The sequence below is a fragment of the Chaetodon trifascialis genome, chromosome 14 (genome assembly GCF_039877785.1).
Source record: "Chaetodon trifascialis isolate fChaTrf1 chromosome 14, fChaTrf1.hap1, whole genome shotgun sequence".
NCBI classification, from domain to species: Eukaryota; Metazoa; Chordata; class Actinopteri; order Chaetodontiformes; family Chaetodontidae; genus Chaetodon; species Chaetodon trifascialis.
In genome coordinates, this window is record NC_092069.1 from 16,759,152 (window position 1) to 16,782,438 (window position 23,287).

Consider the following 23,287-nt stretch of genomic DNA (forward strand, 5'->3'; position numbering starts at 1 on the left):
AAATTGGCTACTACTATCACTATTACTTCATTAGCTAATGCTGCAAAGCAACCAACAGCAGATCTATGTAGTGTAGCTAAGTTACAGCTAGCTGGCTATCCTTAGTTTGCTAGCTAGCTAATGTTATCACTAGCAACAACTATCTGAGTGGAAATGTTAGCTAGCTGGTGAAATAACTTCACCAGCTAACATAATTCATGTTACTCATTTTTCTTATTGGGGACAAACTATTGATTTTAGCGAACAATAAGGTAATGATACAAAGCAAAGGTTTATAACTAATGAGCAATGCAAGGCAGCACACTAGCTAACTGTTAGCCAGCTAGCTACTCTTTAACTTTGTGTCATGGATTTGTCCATGGTTGCTTAATGTTAGCTGATAAAGTAAGCTTGTTAGTAACATGGAGCCACTGGTCCAAACAGGATATAAGAATTACAGATGGTATTATTCTAAATATGATAGTAATGTATTTTCCAGCTCTCAGTGTTCATTTCAATAGTCAGTTTCGTGTATGTCACTGTTTTGGCCAAGACCAAAGAGGATGGTCACTCATGGCTAAGGAGCACTAGCAACAGGATGCTGACTGCAGTTTACTGAACAGCCACTGGTGTCATTAACAACAAGGACTTTCAGAAAGTTCCACATAGTACCATTAATATTGTGTTTTTGTTTATACTAATTGTTCTATTTTAAATGCTATATTTTAAAAACACAATTTTTAAGAATGTTTTAGTAGTGGTTCTGTCACTAATTGGCTCTTGCACTTGCTTGGTAATGCTAATATGCATTGTGTGTGTGTGTGTGTGTGTGTGTGTGTGTGTGTGTGTGTGTGTGTGTGTGTGTGTGTGTGTGTGTGTGTGTGTGTGTGTGTTTTGACAAAATACAAGTGAGTGCAGATGTTATCTTATTGATTCAGCTTACAACGCAGTGATCCACCCATTCTCTCGTCCTCTGTCTGTCTCTTTTGTTGTGGTTGCTGCTGATGGTTTGGCCCACAAAGCCAGTCATTGCTGTCATGCTGCCATAGCAACCAGGAAATACTCAACACCGTCAGTGGAGTAGTGTGTGTGTGTGTGTGTGTGTGTGTGTGTGTGTGTGTGTGTTTTCAGGGGACAGAGAGAGCAGGACGTGGTGAGTGGGAGTCCAGATAGACAGACTACAACAACAGAAGGGACTAATTTTCACCTTTGCCTTCAATTCCACGATTTCCTTGCTTCATCCTCCACCAAGCTTGTGAGTGACTGAGCAGTTTCTGTGCGGATCAAGGACCTCGTCCTGTGTGTTTTTATGAACGTGTGATTGTTGAGCAAGTGTGATCCAAAGACTGAGAATATGTTTGCTGTATGGTCAGAAAATGCAACTTAAGGTTTAGCATGAATGGAGATCATCAGTCTTTGTAAATGTGTGTCTGCAGACTGTGACAGTCTGGGCTGGAGATGGCTGCGAGCGCTGCAGCCACCAACCTCCTGCCCCCTGTGAAGAGTGTGGTGGTGTATAAGAATGGAGACCCCTTCTACAGTGGACGGAGATTTGTGGTCAACCAGCGACAGGTGGCTACCATGGAGGCCTTTTTGACTGAAGTGACCCAGACTATTGGTGCTCCACTTGCCATCAGGACCCTGTACACCCCCAGGCAGGGCCACAGGGTCACAGACCTCGAGGACCTGCAGACAGGAGCCCAGTATGTTGCTGCAGGCTTTGAAAGGTTCAAGAAGCTGGAGTGAGTACAAAAACCATATGTATGGATGGATATTATGGATCATTTTAATGCATGGTTGCTCTAATAGGACTCTTCCTACCTTTAAAGTGACAGAAAATGATTTTAGAATTAATCTGAACATACTTTTTGGTGTTTGGAAAAGCTGTTGGAAGGTTTTTCTTTGTCCTGTTTTGTTGTTTTCATGTACAGTTACCTGAACACAGGAATGAAAAAGCATCCTGCCCCCCGTGAAGAAACCCAGGTAGGCTTTTATTTTGTCATGTGGACAGCTTGCTTATGAGGCCAGCAGCACTCTCCATCACTCATTAATCCCAGTTATACCAAGAGGAATGCACCACCAGGCTGCTTTGTAGTTGAAGTTGATTCAGTTGAACTCCTGCCACATCAAACAGGAAAATGACTGGGAGTCTCCATTACCGAGCTCATATTTGCCTATAATTATTACGACACATTCTTATGTTAGCATTAGCTTGATTGGATGCACTTTGTGTGTGTGTGTGTGTGTGCATGGGTCACCCTTTGCACTTACCCTCCATTGATGTCAGTGGTTGTCATGTAAATTACGGGAAACAATGGGCTAATGATTGTGCTGTCTGTACAGGAGTCGCTGAGGTTTTGCAAGTGCCCTTTTAAGGGTCTCATGTGACATAAGCTCCAGTAATTACAGCTGGATATTGTCAGAGTGCAGAAATTCTGAGAGGTTCTGATCGTTTTCGCTGAGAAAACTCTCTGAATGAATATGGACCCAACTTTGTTCTCTTTGGCTGCTTGAATTGGAACCTTCTCTGTTCATTGAAAGGCAGGCAGGGTAAGGTAATAATGATGGTGCTAATATGCAGGCAGAAGCTCTCTTAACGTTGCACACAAAATTGATTTCACACACAAGTACGCACACAGAACCACTCATGCTGACAAGTGCTCGCTTTGTATCCTGACCAGCTGGCAGGGTCGACCGCTCGGTCTTAAGCCATCAGTGTTACTTTTCTGAAAAACATAAAAAGGAGCGGAGAGTAATTGTGTGTGCCTTGGGTGTCTGCCATTTGGAAAGCTGAGTCTTTGGTGTTAAAGTCTCACATGCCTGTGTTGTGGTTGCTGTGGAGCAGTGCAGGAAGTGTGTCCGTACGTGAGTTGTGTTAGATCCTGCTGGTGAAACAAAGAGTTACGCTACCACACAGTGTTATTAGGGCTATGTGCATGTCTGGGCAGGCCTAATACCCATATTCACCACCCCAAGCCTCCTGTAAATGCATTACATGTCTGCCACTTGGAAGTAAAAACAATAAAAGAAGATTATCAATGTCTGGTTTGTCCCAAATTGATTGATTTAGTCCACATTTGTTCCAGCTCTCATTGATATGGGACGACATAGGGAACAGCTTTGAGAGGAGTCCACAGATCAGACACGGTGTGCGAATCTGCCACCGGAGAAGTCTTGGAGTGACGTTAGTTTCCATGGCTGCAGCACTTGAGTTGGCATGAGCAGAATAGTTAGTCAGTCATTACACTTTTGGACTAACTCATTTTGCTTGATGGACGTGCAGCGTTATTGATGTACAGGACACGGATGACGTAAAACCGATGAGAGAGTGTTCAATATTGCTGAGAAAATGACGACATTATGATGTTCTGCAGTGCCGTGAATCTGATTTTCTGAATGTCTTCTGCAGGCCAAAGTATCCCAGAGGCCAAATGTCTCGGCCAAATGGAGAAAGTTCATACCTGTACCCTGCATTTTACAGTGAGTTGAACAAACTGCCTGTAAACACACACAAATATCTTTCATACATTTAGATACATTTTTGAAAAATGCATCTGTCCAGTGAAACAAAAAGACTGTAACATCTTGATTTGTCTAATGCAGACTGCTGAAGTCTCATAGCTTTGGCTGAACTTTAAAATGCATTTTTCCACTGATCAAGAACTGTGGCTATGCCAAGTCGTACTTGTTGTTATACAATGGTGTTGTATCAATGAACCATGTGATGTGGTCAATCAAACTTCAGTCAGTAGAAAAGAGAAAACATCTTTTCTATCGTATGTGAGATTAGCTGTGGACAGATAAACACTGACGCCTTGCAGAGTTTAAAAGCATTTTAAAAATGTGAACCTATCCTCTTTGTTCAGTGTTTTCCGTAATGGGGATCTCCTGTGTCCACCATTCCGATTCATCATTCCTCGGAGCATGCGGCAGGACCTGGAGCAGATCCTGAGCCTGGTCACAGAGAAGGTCAGCTTACGAACCGGAGCTGTGCGCAGGTCAGTCACACCGACAGACAGTCACATACACAATACGAACAGGGAAATTCATTAAATACAGCATGATATAACCCCAGTGCTTCATCAGGTTGTGCTCTCTGGAAGGAGTGACCATGTCCTCAGCTGTGGAGCTGGAGACTGGCCACTACTACGTTGCTGTGGGAACCGAGAGGTTCAAGAAACTTCCATATGTGGAGCTGTTGCTTTCAAAAGCCACAGAGAGGTATTGTTATGCAAGGTCGTCTGTGAGCGGGTGTAAAGATGCATCTGTGCTGTGGCTGCTCTGCTCTCTGAAGTAACAATAATGAGTGTCAGACATCAGAGAAGATGGACAAAATGTTTCTGTGCACTTTTATCACTTAGTTTTCTTTTATTCTGTAGACATTACCCAGGAAAGAGAAAGCTGATGAGGAGAAATGAGGTACCTTCAGTTAATAATGTAATGTACTTCTGTCATGTCTGAGCATTGCTCGCCCTGTAGCCTACAGTCCATTTGCAACATGTCAGGTCTGAGCGAGTCTTGTATGTGTCCTGTGTTGCTCTTAGACCAGGAAAGCAGGAAGTGGCCCAGAAGACCAGTACAGTGACTCAGCTCTCCTCGACTCCCCTGACGTAAATAAAAAGACACAATGGCTTCTATTCACACTACAACAGCTGTATTGGGACTCATACTCTGTTTGATGTACACCAGTGAGACAAACTGTGCAGAATGTGTTTTTGTGTCCATATGTAACACACTGTAAATTATATTTGTTCAGTAGTATCCTGTGAATTTCAGTCGGACGGTCGGAGGGTTAAGTCGACAGGAGATGAAGCTGCTGCTCCAGCAGCCACACACCCGAGGAGCAGGAGAGAGGGAGCCGAGGAGACCTCCGCTTTCTTCGCCAGGCCGGTCAAGATCCGCAACAACAGACGACAGCCAAGACCGCCGCTCAGCAATGGATCTGGTTAGGGCCCCAAACTTCATATATATTTAATTTCAAACCTAAGTGTAGTTAATTTTGTGTCAGGCATCATAGCAGCAGCAGCTTTTTGACTCCTGTTTTATCACAGTCCAGCCCAGCGTGTTTAAAAGAGCAGCACGGAAGAGGAGAGAGGAGGTGCGAGGGGCCGAGGAGGTGCACGAGGATGAAAACACAGCTACAGAGCTTCCTGTTGACCAGGTTAGCTTTGCAGTCCTCTCAGTGGCCTTATTACTACGCTATGAATGAATGCTGAAATATCACTGCAGGATTAATGTGTACAGCAGAGGTACTGTCAATCTGAATCTCTCATTTTCTTTGTAAAGAGAGTGGCAGAAATAGTGGAGGATGAGGAACTGAACAACCAAAATGATCCAATGCACAACACACAGCAGGTGGGCATGAGTCAATATGGTTTTAATGTTTCATGTGAATCTGCTTCTTATCTTACATTCATTTACTTTCATGTTCAGTGTGAGGCTTTTTTTTACCACCACAGACAGACACTGAGGGCATTTTGTTTTAATGCATTATAGTATGTATGCATTATGGTGTCCTTGTTGTGAGTTTTTGTCTAAAAAATGGAGAAGGAAAACCGTTGAGCAGCTCATCTCTTAAAAACAGATCCAAATCAGTCCTGATTGTCATACCATACGTTTCCGTGTCTAACACACATAAACATCCAGCGGATTTTCCACATTTGTGTATTTCTGCCACAAACACACATACGATACTGAATTGTGCATGTTTTTCTCAAGAGACACACACAGGCTGTAAGGAGCGAGCAGCACAATGAGACAGAAAACCTACACAAGCATAATGGAAAGCAGGTACTGTACATGTGAGTGGATGGTCACATTTATATAATCATAACGTGTGTTTACTTTTTGTGTGTTAGTGGGTTCAGAGTCTTATATTTTCATCCTGTAAAAGGCCTCTCCATCTGAGCGAAGTGGTGCGAAAGAGATGGGAAATTCTGAAAAGACCGAGGAGCCTGCTGCTGAAATACTGGTATAGTACACATATCTGCACCCACCCACGCACAACTGCTTAGAACATTTTGTAACAGCTTACACTCAGTATTACAGAAAATGTAGTCAGCAATCAATGCGTCTGTTTTCAAAAGGAGCCCGAGCTGAATCAGACCTCTTCAAAGTCACGGCCTTCGTCATCCACCTCTCAGGGAAAGAAGAGGGAAGAAAAGGCAAGTTTACCCACTTCACACTCTTACAGGCATCACCGTGACCCAATGAAAATGTGTGCTTGATTGCCTTTTCTTTTACACTGTTTTATTAATTAGCTTTAACCGGAGAGTCCACAGGACGCCCTGTCTGTTCAGGAGGATTTTGCATCATCGGAACAGTTTCACTACAGTCCAGTGATTGCTCCTTATGGCGAAATGAATGTTTGATTAAACTGGCAGTGCTTAAGCTGTGGCAATGAGCCAAGTGACAACATTCATTTAAAAGTCAAACATATGAACAGCCTCAAACAAACACTACAGGAGATGGACACACGATCGATTTTTGAGCACTAGAAGCTTCCCTGGTGTTCAACTCTGATGCAGACATTGTGTAATGATGTTAAATGATGCAATTTATACCAAATGCGATATGTACATAAGAAACAATATTTTGGGACATTATACGCCGGAATGTATTTTGATTTGCAGAAATCAGTGATGGAGATCATAACGTGAAGACTCGTGTTTTGCCAACAATTTATTAATAGAATATCAGACACATCAAAAGCTGAATAGATGCAAAAGTAACAGTCATCTGTACAGTGTTGTCTGTCAATTAAATACTGTGACAATAAAAATATATACATACTACGGTGTACATTAGTGTTATTTCTGAAATAACAAGGTCCCACACTGTTAACAACTCAGTCTGTGTGACTCTTCCTTCACAAAGAACTTAGCAGAAAGTAGCATTGGTTTGTCTACCTCGGTAATACATCTTGTATACATGGCAGCAGCGGAAGAAGGAGGAGGAGAAAACAAGTATAAAAAACAGCTTTATGCTTGAGCTAAAAAGCAGTTAGTCCTCTCCTGTGTCCCCATCCCCAAACACACACCACAGCGGACAGAAGGCAGCCGCAGTAAAATGCCCCCGTTAAACCAGGAGGTTAGATCTAATTGGTCCATTTCAAACCCCGGCCTGATTTGCATGTGGTCTCTATTGCGTTTATGCAGATGCCAGTCACATGGCGGGGCCGCAGAGAGCTTACAAGTAAAAGTTAACAACCACCAACTTCTATGCTAGCACCATAAATCTAGTCCAGCCTTGAGGTGAACCCCGCATGAACCCAGTTCCCCTTCAACTTGGTGTAAGAGTTTCTGAACAGGTCTTTTGAAGCTCTGGCATGAGTTCATTTAGGCACAGTTCTCCCACCAGAATTGGCGCTGTAAGGAGTTACTGTCTGAATCTGAATTGTGCCTCCAGTCCCGCTCCGGCTCTGCTTTGGCCTTCTTTCATTCCCTGCTGAGGAATCACTTGAAGGTGTAGGAGAATCTGCTTTAATCCTGATCTCTGTTAGCGCGCGGCCTGCGTCATATTCTGCTTCCCAGTGTCTTTGTCATCAATGGAGCTTATAACACACAGAGTGATGCCAGCCATGGTGAGGAACATTCCCGCGACAGCCTCTGCAGAGAGAGAGGCGTGTGGGGGAGGATACGAAAGACAAAAAAAGCACATCTTAAAAAAGAGAGAACACAACCAGTGCAGTATTTTTCAAGGAGAGGAGAAAAGCACAGGCGGGAATTTACAGTTCAATAATAAACTGGCGTAATTGGTATGCCAGGAAAGTAATGTCTTGCTTATGCAACAGTACTGAATTGGTCCCTGAAATCTCTGAATGCGTTCCAGTGGCTGAACGTTTGTAGGAGGCATGCGAGGATATGAAAATTTCATGTCACGATTATACTGCCCAAAATAATTGCGATTTGTGAAATTATCCCTGTAATCATACAAAACATGAAAACATACAGGAATCACTTTACCTTACATTTTGTTAAGAAACCAATATTTAGGACATACACCATTTTTTAGGTGAACATCTTTTTTAATGAGAACAGACAAGCTGAATGGTGGTCACAGTGATGGGAGGACAAATTGGAGGTGTTGGTCATCGGGGCAGACACCTTCCTCCGGCAGGTTCTGCAGGTGAGCACCTCATCTACCTCCACAGTATTTCCACACATATTATTTCACTGTTTTTGTGGGGAATACGATGGGCAAGCCGAGCCTATTTTGGAACACGTGGAAAGATGTGGGCTCCCCCTTGTGGCACTTCAAAATAAACCGGGAAATCTATATAGGACAACTGCTTCAGGTCACTCACATGAGGATATTGACAATTATCCTGATTCATGATTATTCCATAATAGAAACTCAGCTTGTAATGTTTTTTAATTACGATCCGCGATAAAATCCCACATCTGGCTTGTAGCATCTCAGCATCCCTGATCTGTCCTTGTGGGTATCAATATTTTGTGCTGTGTGGGTGTCCTAGGCTATAAGCAGCATTGCAATCAGTCACTTACGTTTGCCTCCGAATTCCTCGCCCAGTAACTTGCCGGTGAGCAGAGTGCAAATGAGGGTGAGAGAGTTGGCAACAGGAACAGCAAGCGATAACTCTGGAAGAGAGATGGAAAGAAAACTGGATTTAATTTCATGCTACCACATTAGATGATGCAAACCTCTGTACAAAACGGATATTTACCTAAAGAGTATGTTGTGTTCTTAATGAAGACTAGTGATTCGTTCATATAAAATCCAGGTCACGCATACTAGTGAATGCATAAAAATGCATACTAAAAGAAAACAGTAGACAAACTCTTACATTTTTCTTTCATTAAAGTACATTGAATGATATCTGTTGCACTGGAATATTTGACCTCTCTTGACATTAATCTTCTTAATAGTGTTTTACTTTTGCTTGACTTTTGAGATTTTGAAATGCCATCGTGGGTGTTAATCATAAAATGAATGACGGCTGAATTCCATTTAGCTGCTTCAGTTTCTGAGTCCTGGCTCATTGGGACACCCGAATACAGCAGAGCCATCATTCATGTTATTAGTAAAACCTCTGCATTTCTACTATGACAAGCCATCTGTGCTTTTCTTTTATAGCCTCCTGTAACAGCTGAACCTACTCTCCCCTTCTAGAAGCCTCCATCAGACAGTGATGATGCTGATTTTGAAGCGTACGCCTCACCTGTGGTGGACAGTGTGTAGTAGTAGACCAAGGAGCCGCTCTGGTTCAGGAGAAATGGGACCAGGTACTGGCCAGCAACACAAGGAAGAAGGTGCCATTAAAACAAGGAAAATAATAATGTCAAGCACACACCCTGGTAAACAAAAACGGATCTGTGGATTTACCTTGAGGTTCAGGAAAAGAAACTTGACCTCAGCCAGGAGCTGTGAGACTCTGCTGGTCCTGGTCACGTTTTCTATCCCCTCTGTGCCCCTCTTCAGGAGAGGGTTGGTGCAGCCCCACAGTACCGACACCAGCAGGAGACCCAGCAGCTCCACTGCAACACAGGACAGTCACCAACAATCACCCTCTCACGTCAGATATTACTCTGGGACATTTTACTAGTATTGTTTCATGACTTGTCTGTTTAATAATGAACAAGCTACCCGGTATAAACAGGGCAGATAGTAGAATAGTGCAGCTAGCCACGGAGCAGTGGTTATTGTATTTAGCTAGCATACTTCCTTAGCATTAGCTCTAAGCTGTTGGCTTTGTTTGTGGTAGTTATGCGTTATTTATACTAACGAGGGACAGATACTCGGAAATATGTATTCGATATCAAAATACAAAAGCAATCTTGAAAATATTGGCGAATATAATGATTTGAGAGAATAAATTAGCTCGTTAGCCACTCACCTACGGTCACCATCGTGATGTAAACAGTCACGGTGAAGTCGTATTCAAGAATGTTCTTCGGCTCAGTTTTTAGTCAACATAATTTAAATGAACAGATTGATAAAGAGTTTCAGACCTATGTATTCGACACATTCATCAAGGGATTTAAAATAAAATAAACTTAAATCCAAGAATGGAACAATTGTACGGCGACAGCCTAATTTGTAACCTGGAACATTTTGCAACATTTCTTGTCATCTTGAATACAGCTTTGGGATTGCTTCAATATTGTTGTACCAAAAGGTACCAGTTGGGGGCGGCATAATTTATGCAACAATAAGTCAACAGCGTCATATTTAGGATTATGCAACATTCAGCTCACTTTCTTTGTTTTCTGCATTTTTTTCCCTCTCTGCAAGTCTTTGAGGAGGTTCCATATGCTTTTAACATTTGTTCCAATTTCAAATCACTGTGTCCTCTATATGAAAATGACAGGATAGCCTCAGTTAAAAATATTACATTTTATTTTCCATCTCATGTCATTTAAAGAACAACAAACAATACAAATACAGGGAGCAATGAAAATAAAGTGCAAAATCCTTTGGTATCAAACTAAAAAGGATTCACATCAGCGTGTTAGGCTAACACCCAGATGTCTCACAAGTATCTCTGTGGACTCTTCATTATACAGGGTTAAAAAAAAAATACACTGACATTGTACATATTTTTTTCAACAAATGCTAATTACATAATCTGTGATCATAAGACAAAGACAGCATAATCCAAAGTCGACCAGGTCAAGTTAAATCTTCACAATTAACATATTTCCCTCAAACACAGCTTCTTTTATACTGTCTTTGTCTTCTCTGAAGTTTATACTAATTCTACATTTACTCTTGAACCTCTGTGATCCTCATTAATACAGAAATGTACACACTTAAGAGCAATGTTGTCCAGCCATTACAGTCTTCAGTACATATTTTCTTCATTGTATTAGTAGTGATAGGAAAAGTACAAACAGTGAGAAACATATGGCATCTATACTCTGAACACTGACTGCAGCCAAGAAGCAATTCTTCACCAGCAAGTCTCAGTTTTCTGTCATGCAGCATCCTTCATACAATCCATTGTGTCTGTTTTATGGTAGAATTTTGTTCATGATGTATATTTTTGCACACCAAAAGGACATCTTATTATCCATGTAGTTGCCAGCATTGGCTCGGCTAGTGTAGATAAGGGCAGTGACAACACCGCTGTCACGGATTGAGTTTCCACGGGATTCAGTCAGCACACAGTCTGCAGTCACAGATGAAGACAACACATCAGTCAATGCCCGTTGTGAGACTAGACCACACAGTCTTGTTGCTATGTGTTTTCTAACGATGGAGTGTCGTGTATGGTGACTGCAGTGGATCCACTGGTGGTGCTGAACTGCTCTATGTGGTTTTCCTCCACGCTGTTCAGCTCCACCCTTGGCAGGCGGACGCCGTTGTCCGCAGCTGGGTTTGAATTGGGGACGCTGCCTGACACAGAGGTAACTCCCATGGTGCTCAGCGGCATGCTGCTCTGAACTGTCGATTGTGACATCTTCTGACGAGGTTTGGAGCCACCGCTGGCTCCCAGGACTCTGGATACATGCGTCCGCCTGGCAACAAGTAAACCATGACGTTAAACAGAACAGTCACTCACATACTGCGTTAGAAGCTATTATTTAGCAAAATGGCATGTGACGATCAGTTGCTGTTTCTCCATAAGGTGTGTTCAACAATTACATAGAAATATGGCAAATAATCACTCAAGTTGCTAGTATGACTTCAAAAAGGTGGGGAAAAAGAAAAAGTAGACAAATATGAAAGAAAATTCTGAGTATTTTTATGTCAAAACTGTGAATAAATAATAAAATATACTCTACCACAAAATCTCACCCTTTTAACCTAATATAATATTCAATATGTCTGTTGGTTCTGAGCAATTTGTGACCCCTCAGATTTATGGTACAACCCCTGTGGGGGTCCCGACCCTCAGGTTGGCGGTGGCGAAAGTAGCTTCACTCAAAACCTATAATCAATATAGTAATTTATACTTCTACTTCAGAGGGAAATATGTAAACATTGTGTCATACCGGTTTGTTTGACCTCTAAAATGATTCACATATCAATCTAAAAAGGGAATGTCCAACACGCCCTCATACAGAGCCGACACATGATCTGACATGTTGCTGTGAGTAGGCATCTCTCTAAAGACCCACAAGCTATAAAGATTGTGAACTGTATCTTAATATGCATGATTGTTTTTATTAACATAATTTCACAGTTGGAGCCTGATCAAAAGGTTAAAAGCAGCAGCAGGTTCCCGTCCCTCCTTGAAGTGCATAAAAATAGTATGATTGTTTGTTTCATGGCTTGTGACATCCACTTTTGAAATTGTCCTGACAAACCGGAGTTCAAACAGGAATGTGGCCCCACCTGTTGTACGTCTTCAGGATGATCAACAATATGGCAAGGATGATTATAATACCTATGACGATGACAGCGATCATCGCCCCGGAACCTGAGACACACAGAGAAAGAGGAGGGATGAGCTGTTAACATGTTGAAAGGTCGGTTTCAGTCATGTGTGCATGTGCATGTTGCATTTTACACATCTTACACATCCCCTCTGCTCTATACCATGCAACTTATTCTGTGTATCCTGCAGAAGTAGTGTGTAGTAGCTTAGCAACAGCAACTCTCCAAACAGAGCCTGGCAAATATTTCTATTAAACACATGCGTGCCACTCCCCTCAAACCAGCTTAGATTAGACTGCATGACGCAATAGGTTGTTATTTATGAGGCTCGGGTTTATTGTCTAATATATTTTCCAGTCTCTGCCATAGGGGACACTCTAAGATCTGATGGTGTCCCCAGAAAGACCTCACTCACAAGGGTGGGTTTTATTGTTGAAGAGGACAGGGAGGACAAAAACAAACATGAACGCAATGCAGATGTACATGTACATACTTTGGATGAGTATTTGTTCTTTGGACTTTGTTGTGTTTGAAGGTATTGTAGTGCTGGTCACAGGTGAGACGGTTGAGGCTTGCATCTTCAGCAATAACCTGCACAGACAAAAAACCAAAATATGCTTTAGTCAGGCGAATACACTCTGAAACCATGATTCAATGAGACCTGCATTCGTGTGAGGGAAATATCTTAAAGCACAAAAGAGTTTCTGTGACAGTCATACTACAGGTTAAGCAACCAGGCAAGAAAGGGATGAAGAAATAATCTGGGATTTGAAGACTAAAACAACTCTTATTAACAGTGGATTGGTGAGAGGGAGTGGCACCACAGACTGTATAAATGGACGTAGCCTTCATGACATCACCCAGAGGCGTCTGAAGAGCCATTGTGAAGCTCAGTGCCACTGGCTCCGGCTGTTGCCATCTTGGCAGTGCCAGTACCAATCTCCAAAAAGGTGGAGGGTGGGTTTAGCTGAGTCAGGCAGAATGAAGCCTGGCTGCTGAAACCTAGCAGTTAGCTGTCAATCAAAGCAGCCATATCCATAATTATGTATAATTTTAAACCTTAATATAATTTAAATGAGCGAGTTATATAAAAATTCAACGGTGAAAATAACGACAAAGTACGAGGCTGTAAACATGCTTATTACTGCTTTAAAGTTGGACATTTTAATGTGGGGGTCTATGGGGTGTATTAATCCTCTTTTGGAGGCAGCCTCACGTGGCCATTCGAGGACCTGCAGTTCTTGGCATCATTTTTCAGAAGCGGACGTTGCTGCTTGAAGTGGCACCAATGAATTAATGATTTATAGAGACCACAGGAATGAGGATGCTCACCTCATTAAGTACAAAGCTTTAATTAGTGATCACTTTACTATCACAGGACAGCCATTCTGGCAAGGTTACAGCTATCATTAGGAGTTTTTTTCACAAGTCTAAGCAGAGCATGTGCTAACGCCTACATCACTCATTGCCATACGACACCAACCTCTCCGCATACGACTGACCTAAAACTGATTGGAAAGATGGGTCTGAATAACTTTCTCTTTGCTTTCAGATCACACAGCATGTTATTCATCATTGCCATGTTGGCGAAAGCTTTACAAAAACATTTGTTGTTTTAGATTCGAGGCAGAAAAAACCAGTAAACAATGTTCAGACATCTAAGTATGTTACAATGCTGCAGCGCTGCACCACAGCCCTTATTTTGGGGCTTTGAACATGAATTCACTACTCGGTTCTTGTACACACCCTATAAAATCATCATCTTATGTTTGAAGGCTTGTCAGAATTAGCTCCATGAATGATTGGCCATGTTTCAAGTGTCCAATAGGATTTAAATAATAATTATTTAGGTTTTTGAAGGGGAGAAATGATTTTCTGGTGTAGGTTAAAAAGTATGTCTGGTGATATTTCTCACTGTCAACAAATCCTATGAAAAGACCCAAACTGTGTGTGTGCGGCCGAAATCAATATGACATTCCTCAGTGCCACAGATCTCCAACATAATCCAAAAACAACTGGAAACACATCAGTGAGCCACATGTTAACCACACACCATTCTGCCATTGTAAATGTTCAGATCATCAAATGTGTATAAATCTGCTATTGAAAATAGTCCCCAGTAAAAGCATTATTTACTCCTGTTTAAGTCATATTTGCTAAAATATATTATCTAAAGGTTTACATCTTCAGTATGAACAGATGAATCAGACTAACATACTGTAGGTTTTGGTGTTTTAATGTGTAACTCCGATGACTCGTCAAAAACATATTTCCTGTGCTTCAGCCTCCTAAGAGAAAAACCCCAGGTGCTATTAAATGCACTGTGACAATGATCCCTGTAATAGAACTTCATCATGACGAACACTTACGAATATAACAATGCATTGATGTGATTTGTGTTCTCTCAGTTGTAGCTCGTTTCATCGTGCAGCATCAACAATGCCTGTTCTCAGGTGTTCTGCTGCTTCAGGCAGACTATCAGGGCAGCTGCATTATGTTTTTATCTTGATCTGGTCTGTGTTGGCATTGTCATGTATCATGCGGAGATCCTCTGTCATTTAGGAGGATCCCTGATACCGTTCAGGAAACAATTCGCACACAGCTGTAGGTCAGGGCTGTCCCTGTAACTGATACTTCCCCCGAGCCGGGATGATACGCCTTGGCACGCTCTGAGATAGAGGCGCATGCAAACTTCACATGAAATAATTCATCTGCAGTCACTTTGTTTTTAAGTTCAACAAAAAACGAATAAACTGGGATTACATGTAGGTTTACTGCACTATTTTCTGCTGATCCTTTGTTTTAGAAAGGTCACTTAAGTTTCCACCAGAGCTGTACAAACGTCATCATGGGAGTTCCTCATCCTCTTGTCACATAGCGCAACGTGAAGTGTAGATAATGAGGCAAGTATGACTCAGAGATCTGGTCATTAATTCAAAAAGCTTCATTCTCGTGAGCAGGTTTAATAATCCCACCTGATTTGAATGTTGGATTCTACCCAAAAACATCTCTCTTTAAGTTTTTGCAGGTAGTTCTTTAAATATGTGCCCGCTATCTTTTTGTGCCTATTCACTTTTTTCCCATTGAACAGCTTCAGTGACTAACCTTAAAGTCATGCTGTCAGGAAACTGGCACCATTACAATCATGAAACTTTTCAATGGCAGCACACAGACAGAGAAAGAGGCACAAAGACACAAGTTGGAGTGATGTTGCAGCAGGTCTGCAGAGGGTGAAACAGCAGCACAATCAGAACAGGTGCTTCAAGCGAACAACATTTGCATCAGCTATAAAAAGCTGGAAACCCTGGCACAAGGAACAGGCACATTTACACACACACATCACCCATCCCTCTCTTCTCTAGGTTAGACTGACTGCTCCACTGATTACATTCAAATTCCCAAGCCAGCATGCAAAACCTTTACCTCTATAGCGTCGCTGCATGTGAAGATACCGCTGAACATCATTAGGATTAGAATGAAGAGAATTAATGAGAGATTTGTTGAGAGACGCAAGACTGCTGTCACTCTCTAAACCACTAACCACTGACCAAAGGCACACGTTATTAATTAAAAAAAGAAGTGACGGAGATACAGCAGAGCTACTCACAAGGCTGGAAAAAAGATTACATGCTGCTACATCGGGTATGTCAGGTGTACTGGTGCTGCTACAAAGAGCCTGTTATTATAAATGAAAAGGTGGGAGTTCAGTGACTTTCTGAAAAACACCTGGCTGAAAGATACGGTGGCGCACTCTCTTCTCTCCTTCACACACATTTACAGCAGCCTCAGTATCTTCTGCTATGTCACTGTTAAAGAAATAGTTCAACATTTATAAAGCTACAGCCAGCAGTCATTTAGCTTAGCTTAGCATCAAGACCGGAAACAGTTAGCCTGGCTCTGTCCAAAGGGAACAAAACCCGCCTACGAGCACCTCTAAAGTTCACTGATTCACGCATTATATCCTGTTTGTTTGATCCAAACAAAAACCAAAGCATAACAATGCAATTTTGTTGTTTTTATTGAATATTTGTTATTGTTTTTGTTATGTATTTCTATAAGTTGCTCATTTGTGTTAGTAGGCTAGCCAGTCCATGCAAGCTGTTTCCCCTTGTTTCCAGTCTTTATGCTAAGCTAAGCTAACTGACTGCTTGCTCTCTCAGCAAGTGCCTCCCAAGTTAGTCAGTTAGTATGATATCTGGATACTGTGTTTCAGCTGGTAATGTAAAGACAAAGACAGTGGCTTGTGGACATAGCCTAAACCATTAATGGAGCATGGAAGTTGGAAGTTCATATTTCACCTCCAAGTTGTGCATGTCCTGAAGGCATTGTGAAAAGACCATTTACAGCCCATACATGTGACACATACTCTGTGGAATGTAAATTACATTGACTTACAGAGACAAAGAGCACAACCCTTGCCTGCTTAGGGTCAAGATTAGTCGAAAATATTCCACAAACTAGGATTTTAACTCCTTCTTGCTGAGATGAAAAAACAAATCAGAATTTTAATTAAAGGCTGACAATTCTTGATTGATTGACGGATTCTTGAAGCTAGTGCTCGATACTTGTGTGTACTGTATGTCTTTTCCAGCTTCCTGCTCAACAGCAAATATTACACAACCAACTCTCCCAGTGTTGACACACAGCACAGAGATTAGAAATGACATATCTCATTGTTGTTTGCAGAGGTGACAGCCACTGAGAGGTGCCTAACTAATCATATGTTGTATAATGATGGCAACATCACTGCATTGGCAACATGGTAGAGAGTACAGTTTGCAGCTGATGTTGGCAAGGTTATATAACTCAAGTCAATTTAAATTATACGGCCCAAAAATCTAAAATCACAGATTTGCCTTACAGGGCTTTTAGCTGAATTTGCAGTCACAGTCAGCTGTTTACAGTAAATGTACAATAAATACTCATATATAATGACTGAGGATTGACAGGCTAAATGTAGTATTTAAACATAAGATCCAAACACAGTGACGGATGTAGAAATGAAAACGAAAACAACAAAAAACCTGACGAGACATCAGTTGTCAGGGGCCCTGTTTTACTTGTGCAAATTGTGTAAAGTTGTGTTACAGTTGTTGTTGTTGTTTTTTTAAATAATTATAGCAGCTGATTTATATTAAAAATGCCAAACCTTTGGTGATGTATTAAAACATGACAGAGCAGAGCTATCCTATCCCCTAAAGCCAGCTTTTTTTTTTTTTTTTTTTTTTTTTTTTTGATTGGGTCAATGAAGTTAATTTGATCTTAACTTTGAGCCGCTCATCTTCTGTTTGCTCTGCAGCTCAAGAACAGACAAGGGCGTGATTGTGGGACGCAAAATCAACACAGCAGAAAAAACATGATCTGTCTACATCAAACTGCTGCCATTGCAGTAATTATAACTAAGAAAAAATGTTGAACTAAATATTAAATTCATTTGCTGACTAAACCTCTTAATGGCACGTACAGACATATATTAGCATTGCCAACTGCAGCCCTGGCATATGCTCGTGTTTTGTCCTCATGGGTGGGTGTGTCAGTTCCCACGCAACGGGTGTGTCGGCAATATTGGGTAATCCATCAGATCAGAACAGGATAACTTTTGGCTAAGGAAACACCTACGGTTAACACACCTCAAAGTCCAATATGCAACTAACCCTTGTACTCGTCACCACCCTACAGCCAGTTCATGGCTTCATGGCTTCAACCAGACTTCCTGGAACACAAAGAGCTCATGTTTGGCACTGCCTAAGTAGTACATACTACTTCTACACCTAAACGGCACGCATAGCCAGAAGCGTTACGCATGAACATGACCTATTTAATACATGCTTAAAAGATTTTCCTTTTAAGCATTCGTTTTAATACATGAAGTCACAACCAGCACCCAGTTAGCGTAACTTAGCATAATAACTGAAAACCTGGTTAAACAGCATGCCTAGATCCATACAATGGTAACAAAATCGGTCGACCAGCAGTTTGTTTAATCCGTACAAAAATTGAAGAGTGAAGGTTATGTATCAGACTATTTATTGGATGGGTGCAGTAATTTCCTGGTGCTTCAGCTGGATGCAACTGCTCAGTGACCAGAAATTGTCCAGCAAATAAGTCCCACCCCTGTAAAATGACAACCTGTTGTTTTTACACTTCATGCGATATGTTAACACTTTATATGTTTTTTAACGTTTAATCAAAAGATATAATGTGTTAATTAGAGCACATTTGAGGTACTGGTAACCGTATTCTGTTTGCTAGATGTTTTCCCCTCCTTCCAGTCTTAAACTAAGCTAAGCTATGCTAGAGGCCACTGGCTATAGCATCATATTTTCCGTACAGAGTATCAAACTTTTCATATCTCCCCACCAGGAAGTGAATAAGCATGTTTGCTAAAATGTCGAGCTATTCCTTTAACCACACACCATAGGATCACATCAGCTGCTACATAGCGAGGGCACCAATCAATCAATGTAATCAGCTTAGTTAGCCACAAATTGCTATTTTTTTGCTAACCAAAATTAGCATCCCAACTAATATCACAGTTAATATGGATTGCAGATGCACCTTGCTAATGAAGTAAGTTAGCTAGTGCTTGTGTTAGCTGACAACTTCAGTCAGTCAGATCCACCTCTCGTTCCTCCTCTTCTCCACCCTCTTGTCCAAATATGGTCAAAAACCAAGATGGTGACAGCCAAATTACCAAACTTGTGGCTTCAGAACGGTAGTCCACAAACCAATGGGTGACATCAGGGTGGCTACATCCACTTCTTTTTATACAGGCTATGATTTGGACCCAGGATCTTTTCCCTGCGATGTAACTGGCAGGTTTCCAATATAACTAAAGTCCAAGAGATTATTAACGTGTGGACTTGAACAATACTTTTGATGTATTTAGGCAAAGGAATTTGTAACCACAACTAATCAGGTCACTTTGTTCAGCCATCAGCATCTACTTCCTCATCAGTCTTCTCCTTTCTGTGATAGCACTTTGTTTGTTGTTCCACAAATTGCAGCTATTCACTAACACTGCAGATTCAATATCCTTTCCCCCGACACAGAACAGGAACAATTTAGCTTCCTCGTTTATTATATGAGGAAAAGCCAGACGAAGCGGTTGACTGGCTCGACTGTCTGCACATGTTCGTGCACATGTTGAGTATACATAGGCTCCTGCACACACGTTCGTAAACACATTCAAAGCGTGACCTTCATCAAATGATGGCCGGAGTCAATATTTGAGCAGTCAATTTGAAGGGGGTTAATAAGACGCAGGTGGAGCTATTAGTTCAGCCATGGAAGAACAGCGGAGAGGTCATCTGTATCACATCAGATGTAAATTTTCCATGCTAGTTCTTTTCCAAGTGTCACTACTAAAGAGGGACTTCATTATGACTTTTATCAACTTCCATCAGTCACTAGAGGATTTGCAACTGCGCAGACAGGTCTTTGGCTCAGCGCTCAGATGATGAAACTGATCTTAAAAAGCAGCTAATTAAAAAAGATGTGTGCAGTAAAGAGGTAATATATCATGGTTGTATTGTAGCTCATAGTGTGAGAGTGAGCTCTGACAGTAGAAATGTGAAGTCAGTGGGCTTTATCAATAAACTGGACGTATAGTGGTGACAGTACAGGCTGCATTGTCCAGAATAACCAAAAAGTGTACATTTCAGAGGACAACTGTCATCTGTGTACCAAACTGGGTTAGAAAAAGTCTGATTTTTAGGATTTTCATTACAGAGCACACAGTTGCAGTCGGTTTGCACAACAGCTTCTTAGCTTACAATGTACTGTGTGGTTACAAAAAGCATGACAAATGAATATTTATAGACAGGCAAACAAACATTTATTTACTGTGATCAGAAGCTGAGTTTTACTTTAAATCAGTTAAGGGCATCTGTGTGAGTCAACCAATGGCAACTATTACCATTGTGTCATTAGGACATAAGACTGACCTGAAAGGGTTTTGTGATCAGGGATTTTGAATGCACACAAGGCATTTGTAGGTCAACTACTAAATCTCCTTCAATATAGACATCACCAAGAGAGAAAGCTGCTGAAACTGTCAGGGTTTTAATTTTCCAGTGGGGATTTTCTGATTTCCCATGAGTATTATAATCCAATAATAGGACTAATACTTTAAATGGCACATTAAATGACTAACATTGTGTTAGTCAGAATAAAGTCATCTGGTAGAGCTGGGTTCATTTTTGTCACCTCTCTCATTGTACCACATTTAAAATCTTCATTTTCCAATTAGCGATTGATAATAAAGATTTCTTCGAAAGAATCCCGACAGAACTTTCAAGTAACAGGTGCAGACTTTGCTTGCTGGTATGCTCAGTGTGCTGTCTAAGGCTGGAAAATAAAGCATTGTTTCAAACAATGCTTGTTGTTTCAAACAATGCTTATCGGAGTTGAACACGATAAGAAAAGAAAGCACATAGCACTGTGCTTATTGTCTACAGTGCCAGCCAAGAAGATAACTTCCTTTTCCATGTGAAATTCATCAGCTCGGGTGGTGGTGATCAAGTTACAGCCTCATTATAACCACAGTCAAATATTCAGAATTGAAGTGGGTGGATATTATATTGTGGAACATGGGTGGAGGAAATAGCCTGTAGATTGTATTTTGCACCTGAAAAACTTGCATATTCACAACCAAGCATAAATAAAACAAGCACATATCTACAAAAATCAGTGTAGTTAATGAGGTAAAACATTATGAATATTGTGTTTTAGTAAATGATCACGTTCTGTTTTATTTATGTTTTACACAGTGTCCCAACGTCTTTAGAATCAAGGTTTGGCTCTTTTGGGGGTTAAATTTGCATTTTTGTCTTTTAACTTTTGTTTCTCTATGTCAAAATAAATGAACAAATAATTTTTACACCTGCTGTATATCTTGGCCACTAACCCAGTGACAATTGAAAGTGATCCAAACTCTAAATTTAGCCTATTTTTAAGTCAAGCTGGTTAGGTGCAGGTGGTATGCAAACAGAGTCATTAACCTTTACAGGAACGGCTGTAGCCTGATTTAATAAGCAAAGAGAACGGGTACCCGTTCTATCACTAGAACTACACAGACCACTGCCCTGGTCAAATAACTGTAAGTTATTGTTCATGAAAAACAAAGAAACAAATCCAAAATGCCGCTTACGCTATATGAAACCTAACACTGGTGAGCTCTGAATCAGTGCCGCAGCTCTGCACAAACAGCAGTCATATTTTCCTACAACGCAGTGGCAGCTGATGAGATGATAAGTAGAGCTGTTTCATCAAACAGTCACTTATCAATGAGATACACAGCAGGCAGATAGTGCTGGGGGCTGAAAGCGACTCTTCCTAACTCAGACATAGTAAATCTTTGTCGTTCTCTGGTTCAAACAGCATCGGTAGATTTGTAAGTCTGAGGACTCTTTGGAATGTGAGCTATTCCTTTTCACCTGCTGTCCCGCCATGATGTCTGGGAGAACCCCTGTTCTCTCTCACACACATGTACACACACACACACACACACACACACACACACACACACACACACACACACACACACACACACACACACACAGACAAAAGATTGACGTAACTACCTTGAAATTTCTCTAAACCACAAAGGAAAATCTGACAAGAGGACAGAATTAAAAAGCAGCTATCGGTCTTGTGGTCTTACCTAACGGTCTCTTCTTTGATTTCAGCCCAAGCCTTCTCCAGATGGGAGCCTGAGCAGCTCGGAGCCCCCTCCCTCAGCTGACTGAGGGGGGCATAGTCCGCTGGTGGACTGACAGTCACAGCAGGTCTGGGAATGTGAGCTGCTCCCAGAGAGGAATACAAGTCCCAGGTGCTGCTGAAGTGACAGTCCCACAGGTACAAACGGGACGGGACTCGCACAAAGAAAAGACAAAAGAGTTTAAGAACAAGCAGAGATGCCTCTGTGTGTGTGGCCTCTGTGGGAAGCTGAGTGTTTGTGTGAAGAGGAGGATGTCCCACGTTTGCTGCTCCTGAGCTCTTCGCTGAAAGTAATAATCTCAGGCAGCTGGTTTTTCAGGTCCTTCCACCTGGCCCTGAGGCGTGCCACGGCCGATGATCAAATATGGAGGCTCGTCTCCAGACCTGTCTGCTCTGCTCGGCTCTCACCATGACTACTGCCTCTCAAAATCAGACCGGCTGCATCGCACAGGACGGGAACCGCAGAGGGTGGCGGTCTGTGCACTTTGTCAAAGGGGATGAAAATAACTAAAAAATAACATTTCATATGTTAAAATCCAGTGTACATCCCATACATGATGGTGTGTGCACCTGTGCATGCATGAGTGCCCTTTTTTTGTCTCTTCATGCCACGGTCAATAGAAACAAATATCATTACCTGTTATTTATGGAGCATAATAAGACTGCTTGTGTGCACATCTTTTGTGTGAGTGTGTAGACAATGTATGTGGTTTCAAAGCAAAGTTCACAAAGCCATTCATCTTTGCACGCACATGCTTTATGTATGTAGTTGAAAATTAACTGTGCATTGCAATACTTGTCCAAAGGCTGCTGGGTGTGTTTATAGAAAAGATACAGTATGCAGCAGCCTTTCTTTTCTTTCTTTTCTTTTAGAATAGGACAATGAACTCCATTCAAACATTTGAATGACTTGTTGACTAAATAGGAAAAATGTTTCACTAGAAATAGTTTGCCCATCATCTCATCTGTCCCACTATCTCACTGCGGCACACAAGCCCCTGTAACACACCCGTCGTGGTAGCCGCTTCCCAAACAGTGCCAACATGTCTTCAGGATCTTGCCTCACGTTACCCCCGGGGGATAGGTGGTGCCCACGACTATAAAGCAAGTCAGTGTTGTGCCTTTTGTGAGAAAGTGTAACTAAACTTCATCTGGGCAGACTCACATTGTGCCTGCAGACGTGCACAGTGCTGGTGTCCCCATGTCCCCGTGTTCAGCTGTGGTGGCAGACCATTACGTAAGACGG

The 23,287-nt window shown here is 41.7% G+C and overlaps 3 protein-coding genes across 4 annotated transcripts; 1 reads left to right on the forward strand and 2 right to left on the reverse strand.

Annotated features, from left to right (window-relative positions):
• The first annotated feature begins 1,011 nt into the window (after nt 1-1,011).
• On the forward strand, nt 1,012-6,772 carry dcdc2b (doublecortin domain containing 2B). Of its 2 annotated transcripts, XM_070979970.1 has the most exons (15): nt 1,012-1,234; nt 1,416-1,721; nt 1,911-1,962; nt 3,389-3,459; nt 3,846-3,977; nt 4,066-4,200; nt 4,359-4,398; nt 4,524-4,589; nt 4,756-4,924; nt 5,031-5,140; nt 5,266-5,334; nt 5,698-5,769; nt 5,873-5,950; nt 6,066-6,143; nt 6,240-6,772. In XM_070979970.1, the coding sequence occupies exons 2-15, from the start codon at nt 1,438-1,440 to the stop codon at nt 6,243-6,245; spliced, it is 1,362 nt and encodes a 453-aa protein (XP_070836071.1). In that variant the 5' UTR covers nt 1,012-1,234; nt 1,416-1,437; the 3' UTR covers nt 6,246-6,772. The 2 variants fall into 2 exon arrangements, with proteins under 2 accessions (XP_070836071.1, XP_070836070.1); XM_070979969.1 differs by having other exon boundaries at nt 1,112-1,234; nt 6,066-6,269.
• Nucleotides 6,643-10,093, reverse strand: tmem234 (transmembrane protein 234). The gene is made up of 5 exons (XM_070979971.1): nt 9,836-10,093; nt 9,325-9,476; nt 9,161-9,227; nt 8,487-8,579; nt 6,643-7,586 (listed from the first exon to the last, which is right to left on the reverse strand). The coding sequence occupies exons 1-5, from the start codon at nt 9,846-9,848 to the stop codon at nt 7,477-7,479; spliced, it is 435 nt and encodes a 144-aa protein (XP_070836072.1). The 5' UTR covers nt 9,849-10,093; the 3' UTR covers nt 6,643-7,476.
• A 279-nt stretch (nt 10,094-10,372) lies between these two features.
• On the reverse strand, nt 10,373-22,125 carry ncmap (non-compact myelin associated protein). Its single transcript, XM_070979779.1, has 4 exons — nt 21,986-22,125; nt 12,815-12,912; nt 12,280-12,364; nt 10,373-11,459 (listed from the first exon to the last, which is right to left on the reverse strand). Exons 2-4 carry the CDS (start codon nt 12,897-12,899, stop codon nt 11,180-11,182), a joined length of 450 nt encoding a protein of 149 aa, XP_070835880.1. The 5' UTR covers nt 12,900-12,912; nt 21,986-22,125; the 3' UTR covers nt 10,373-11,179.
• Nucleotides 22,126-23,287: the final 1,162 nt, after the last annotated feature.